Source organism: Oncorhynchus nerka, linkage group LG15 (genome assembly GCF_034236695.1).
Source record: "Oncorhynchus nerka isolate Pitt River linkage group LG15, Oner_Uvic_2.0, whole genome shotgun sequence".
Classification (NCBI taxonomy): domain Eukaryota; kingdom Metazoa; phylum Chordata; class Actinopteri; order Salmoniformes; family Salmonidae; genus Oncorhynchus; species Oncorhynchus nerka.
In genome coordinates, this window is record NC_088410.1 from 63,044,579 (window position 1) to 63,050,818 (window position 6,240).

Below are 6,240 nucleotides of genomic sequence, written 5' to 3' on the forward strand. Positions count from 1 at the left end.
GCATATTTGCGACGTCATCTCTTCATACTGCATAAACTCAAAATCCGCAAGCAAACGGCAAGCAAATTAACAAAAAGCTCACTATAGAATCAAAGAGCTTGTAAGCCATAGAGCTTTTAAGTTACTTTTTTGAAATCTTTCAAAGATAGTAATTAGTTTAAGGGATCAAATTTGATAAACAAATGAAATTCATATATACAGTCAGTCATATTGTATAGTCTCTTAAAGGACATTATTCATTTGGGACCAATGATTCGTGTCCAAGTTCTTGGTTGCGGCAAAAATGTGTCTGTATCTGCATATGCTACCTATGAAGAATCTGTGCGGCTGTCCTCAAGTCGGTTCAGTTTGTAGCGAAATCATTTCACAAAGAAAGGATAATGTTGAAATGCAGAGGTAAAAGAGAGAAATGTCACTGGAAAGACAGCATTTCACAAGTGAATCGAAATAGGCTATATAATCAAACAAAATAAAAAATACTGAGAACTGTCGTACTTGCGATTATAATGTTTCACATATTTGGCTTAATGTGGCAAACGTGTGAATAAAAAATCTTTAATTGGCAAAAATGTTGTACACAAAAATGAAAATGTTACCTTAATTTCTCTGCTATTGTCAGAGATACAGTTCTCTGAGGTCTTGCTTTTTGCTGGTTCTTGTTATTGGTTCAACAAAACAAGGAAACATAAAAAAAAAATGAATAATTGCTTATCTTTCTTTTCAGTCCCAGCGTTTCCATGACCTAACACTTGTTTTTATCTGAAGTCGACTCTGGCTTTGTCCTCCAAAGGCAATTCAGTTTTAGAGGTGATAATATTAATGATTATTTCTCACCAAAGCTATTAGTTTAGAGTTCACAATAAGGGGTTGCCAGAAAAATACTGCAGGCGATCTCGGCTTAATTTCTTTTCTTTCATTCGGCGGTTCTGGAACCAGATTTTGACTTGACGGTCAGTGAGGTTTAGCATTCTGGAGAGCTGCAGCCGTTTCTCCTTGTTGATATAAACATTAAAGAAGAACTCTCTTTCCAGTTCTCGAATCTGGAACTTCGTGTAAGGACACCTCTTCTTCCTCGTGCGTGGTGTACCTTAGAGCAATATAAAACAAATACGCAGAAGAATGTAAGGTCAAATGTATCCAACATGTACACTTTAAGTAAAATAAGCATTTAGAGACTCGTTGAATCTTGTGGAGATTCAAAACGTAGGTTTGTTAAGTTTTATAAAACGTAAGTTTGCTAAACATGTATCCTTAAGTTTGCGCATACATTTTATTTCTCTGTATCCTTAAATACATCTCCCAGTGCCATCCCCTTGTGACATGGAGAACTTATGATACAAAAGTATAATCAGCATTCTCCTCTATAAAACCTCTGACTAGTTTTCTAACGCTATTCACAAGACATTGCACTTTTACACCCTCACTACCCCATTATTTCCCTCTCTCAATACACTGCCAAAATGGCAATATATGCCTATCAAGGAACATATTTACTTTCATATTGCGATCATCTATGGCAAATTAACACTGGATAGCTAGATAGGATAACCAATGGGTGGGATATTATTAAAGGCTAGAGACAAATTCTTCCACATGACACTATGCGGGCGCTTTGGCCTGCGAAGTGGGAACCACCGTTTCATAGTCTACGAATACATTTGAGATAATTATATCTATTTTGACCAATTTACCGATGCTCATTGGTTTATCACATGGACTATAACGAAGCAGAACGAGTTTGTTGGTGATTTACAGAATATCTCAACGCTTGAAATATTTAAATCACTGCTTAGTCTACAAACGGAAATACTAGGATAGCCTTTTTGAGAAGAGCATGGATCCCAAAGAAACCCAAACGTTATTATTATCACAACCGATATTTTCTGAACAATTTTACATAAATATTTACATAAAATCTCGATAAAACAGTTAACATCTGCTGTTATAGCGTAAAGCAACACGTCGACAGAAGCAACACAATATAATGTTTTACTTTTATAGGAGGCTGCTGAGAAGGGAAACATCACAGGACGCCCAAAAGCAGTGTTCTGCCCAATTGCTTTTTACCCTCGACAGCCTGGCGAAACATGCCTTAAAAAGCCCAGCGCAAGTTCATGATCAAAGTTAGCATTTGTCACAATAGCGCGCTCTTAAAATTTCACAGACTCTGGGATAGCTGCTGCCTGTGTGTAACGTATCGTTTTTTGAAAGCGCTTTCCCATCGTAAAAATTATTCTTGCTGGAAGAAAGAGCTTTGTAGGTTATAATAAAATCCTTTGAATGCTTATAAAACTCCACATAAAATCTGACCGACAAAACACAGGGCTAGTCCCTTAACCTTTTTCCCATTTACAGCTTCGGTACCTACTCGAGTGGCTGGTTTTGCTGGCGCTGTCGTCTTTCGTGACCGATGAAGAGGCACAAGAACCCGAATTAGTGTTTTCCTCTTCATCTTCTGGGTCTTTCTCCGGGTCGGCGGCGCTGTGGAGGGCGGCAGGCGGCTGAGACGCTGAATCCAGTTTACTGGAGTCGCCCTTCTGAGAACAGTTCTCTTGCGAGCTGTTATCCGCCCCGCTGTGTGTGCTTTCGAAAAAGCGGTCAAAGCCCTGCGGAAGAACGTTGTTTTTCCCTACACCCGAGTAAAAGCCCGTGGAAGGGTGGTTGGAGCTTGGGTGGTGGTGGTGGTGATGGTGATGGCTGTAGACACTTTCGTTTTTCATCAGCATTTCTGTCATGGTGGACGATGGCGGAAGGCAGTCCCTGTGTACCAGTTCCTCCCCTGAGTAGCAGGACGCATAGTTTCCTCTATGGTGCCACTTACTTGAAGGCTCCAAACTGTAAGAAACGTCTCGAACCGGTTGCACTTGGGAGAGGTTCGTGGAGTAAGGGTAGGTGATTTGCCGAGAAGGGGCCTGTGGCAGGAAGGAAGAGACGGCAGAAAATTCGGGGACATAATAGGTGCAGCTGGGGAGGTAAAGGTTGGACCCACAGCTTGCTCTGTCGCCGAACTCAGAAGTCCTGTCTTTTCGCGTCTGTGAGCAGAAGTTTCCCAGATTAACCGAGTTAAACATCGTTCTTCCCGTTCTCGTGCACTATAGATAGATTTTTTGGATTGAACTGCAGAAGGAGAACATTTGGGAAGGCGAGATGACGCGCTATCCATCTAAGTCACCCCAAGACACGTGATCGAAAGTAGATATTGTCATATATCAATTTGAAACACTTACATGCGTAGGAGTGGTTCACTTTGGTAAGATATAGGAGGTTCAAACGATTGGTTTTCCAACACCGCATGAGCATTATAAAAATCTATATCAGGTATCTTAGCTACGTAGCCTATAACCATGTAATCAAAATATGAATACCTTATAGCACATGCGCAATGCAATATAGCATATAACCCTGACAGGTATGCTAAGGGATTTTTAATGATAATAATAATTAATAATAATTCAAATTATTATTATTGTTATTATTATTATTAGTAGTAGTAGTAGTAGAAGTAATAGTAGTAGTAGTAGTAGTAGTAGTATTGGGCCATGCAAATGTAGGCTACTATAGCCTATATCTTGATAGTTACTAGGCTACTACTACTACTACTACTACTAGTAGCCTATAAAAGTTATTTTGCAAACCTTCACTAAATTTCGACCATATGAGATTGCAGTGTTTGAGATTTTCAACCATTTCCCCAATGTATTTTCCTAGCAATGAAAAGCCTTTTAATCCATTATCCTAAAAACCCTTGAAGTGCATACTGAACATATTCTATAAACTCTTGAATTATTACAAATATGTTATAATAAGACATACAATTTATTCCAGTCTTCTTTAGTGAATGAAAATGCATGAAGGCCCAATTTAAATATAACCTGAGATTTCAGGACATCGAAGATAGTTAAAATATTCATTATCATACAGTCCGATAGTTTAGTTCCTCGTGAAAGTATTATAAGTTATGAATTGCAAGTAAACCTGTTGTAATAACTGGTATAAAGATCTCGTTAAGGAACCCAATTTTAACGCAGTTTATTGCTCTATCCCCAGCACCAAGATCACTTAAAGAAATAAACTAATATACATTTTTTTTTGTTTTTTTTACATATATGGCTGCAACACAGCCCAGTGTTTGGCGACGTGGAAACTAGGAATTCAGAGAGAAAAAACACAGCTTTCGATTTTATAACCTGTGTGTGCGCGCGCGTGTGTGTGCCCCCATGCTTGCCCCTGCATGATTATGTTTAGACATTAGCCCGGTTTCACATATATTTTCTTCCCTGCATTTTTGCATCAACGAGAATCCGCGATGACCATTCCATAATACCAAGACATAAGACATGCCAGTGCTACGAAAACCAAATGGTTTCATTGGATTTTCCGAAAGGAAAAGGGCCAAGTGTACAAAACATATATTTCAGAGTTATGCCTTGGACTAATAAATAGTGCATAGTCTGAGATTCATGCAGGAACATGTTCACGACCTCGGTCCATTCCATTGGAATTCAAATCATTTCGTGTTTTGAAATTATATTAATTGTAATCGGAGAATTGCCCAAGACCTTGGTCCTACTCCCCTAGACTTAACTCAAATAGTTGAGGTCTGCATCACTTTCTAAATGTGGTGGCTGTTTTTGGGGGGGACAGTTTGTTCAAAAGCCCAAATTTCAACAGAATAAAGGTCGAGGCACAAGACGCCTGCAATCAAGTACAAAGAAACCAGACAGTTTTCCAGACACAGCACTTGAATTTGACCACCAAAATCCTGTAAGCAACCACCATAAAAGGCCGAATAGCTGCAGTAAACAGACTTTTCTTCACCTCTTTGGCTACTAGGCTTTTTGTTAAAAGGAGCGAAGTTTACATACAATTGTGCCATTTTAATTCCTTACATTTAGACCACTAACACAACATGTGGCATATCCGAAACAGACATTTACAAGAAGACTACATCATTGTGTTTACTGTGTTAAATATATCATAGGCTCCATGCATGCCATTCCAAAGCTGTTGAACTTCAAGAAAAGAAAGGTGAGGTGTGCACACTAGAATTTAATTGAGTGTAATGTTAGTCATAGTGTTAGCTTTTAAAGATTTCTGTATATCTCTTGTCAAATTCAGCAAAAGATTAGATTGAATGTCGGCACAGAAACTGCACCCGGAGAGCAGTAGAACTAATAAACAAATAGCCTGCCATAAAAATGGTATCCTCTTCCTGGGACCGTCGGCCGTGTATGACCATTAAATGCTCTCTTCCATGCTGCAGGGATGCCAAGTGCACTATTCAGTGTTCATTTGAACATACTGGCTATATACTGTTTCTTTTAGGCACAATACAGATCCTTTCTATAGTCGCTTACATGTAGCCTATAGCATCTGAATGTGAGTGATATTGCTTTCCTTGAAGGCTGACAGAATGTAACGATTGCGTCTGCATGCACTTGAAGAGCTATGGCTAGGTTGGCGCAAGTCTGCTCGCAATAGGGCCCTGCACATAAAACAATCTAGGTATTAGTTCGATCTGAAAATAGATTTTTGTTCTATACAGTTCTGCTGAGTTTGGTATTTCCTAAGACTGCATCCGACGGTTTAATATTGTGCATAGGAAATATAATATTGATGCGGGTAGCCTAATATCCCCAAAAGTGCCAATGGTCTCTTGCGTCTTGAGACTTGAATGAAAGCGGTGTTGTAAATATTTGCCATTCTCTGCTTGAAAACACCACTGTTCGGGAGAAGACTTTACGACATGTGTTTGACTGCGGAATCCTGGCAACGCCTCGCCACCCCTTATAGTAATCCAACAAGGCTACTGACCTATTTTTAATCCAAAGAGAAATCATGAAAATAGAGACCAAACTGAGACCAGGATAGGCGAAATGTTCTCTCAAGACAGTGGTCAAGTTAGCTCCGTGAATGTCTATACCCTCAAAAAATCGAGCAGAAACAATCGCTCAATGTGGCACGCGTGTGAAATAATATTATTGTCCCCTCATGGCCCAGATCATTTTAATAGGATGTAAGCCAACCTATTAAATCCGGTTGTATGAGCTGTGAACAGTTTCAAGCATCGACAAAAAAGGCCATGGTTACACCGAGGTCCTGGCTGCAGCAACGAGCCGCAGCAACTGAGAATGGCAAGCAGGTTTTAACACATATGCCCTTAGGTGAAAATATCAGGAGTTCATTGTGCAGTAAGCACACAACCTTAAGCATTTCATTGTGCAAGTTTTGTTTTGCAAA

General features: G+C 39.5%; 1 protein-coding gene across 1 annotated transcript; it reads right to left on the reverse strand.

The window, feature by feature from the left end:
• Nucleotides 1-3,071, reverse strand: LOC115143697 (homeobox protein Hox-C11a-like). The gene is made up of 2 exons (XM_065000797.1): nt 2,365-3,071; nt 1-1,071 (listed from the first exon to the last, which is right to left on the reverse strand). The coding sequence occupies exons 1-2, from the start codon at nt 3,069-3,071 to the stop codon at nt 855-857; spliced, it is 924 nt and encodes a 307-aa protein (XP_064856869.1). The 3' UTR covers nt 1-854.
• Between the last annotated feature and the right edge of the window lie 3,169 nt (nt 3,072-6,240).

Excerpts from the sequence above, each read along its gene's own strand:
- LOC115143697 (XM_065000797.1), bottom strand. The coding sequence starts at position 3,071 with ATGTTTAACTCGGTTAATCTGGGAAACTTCTGCTCACAGACGCGAAAA. Across the intron at positions 1,072-2,364 it reads AAAACCAGCCACTCGAGTAG|GAAGAAGAGGTGTCCTTACA; the intron begins GTACCGAAGCTG and ends ACCACGCACGAG.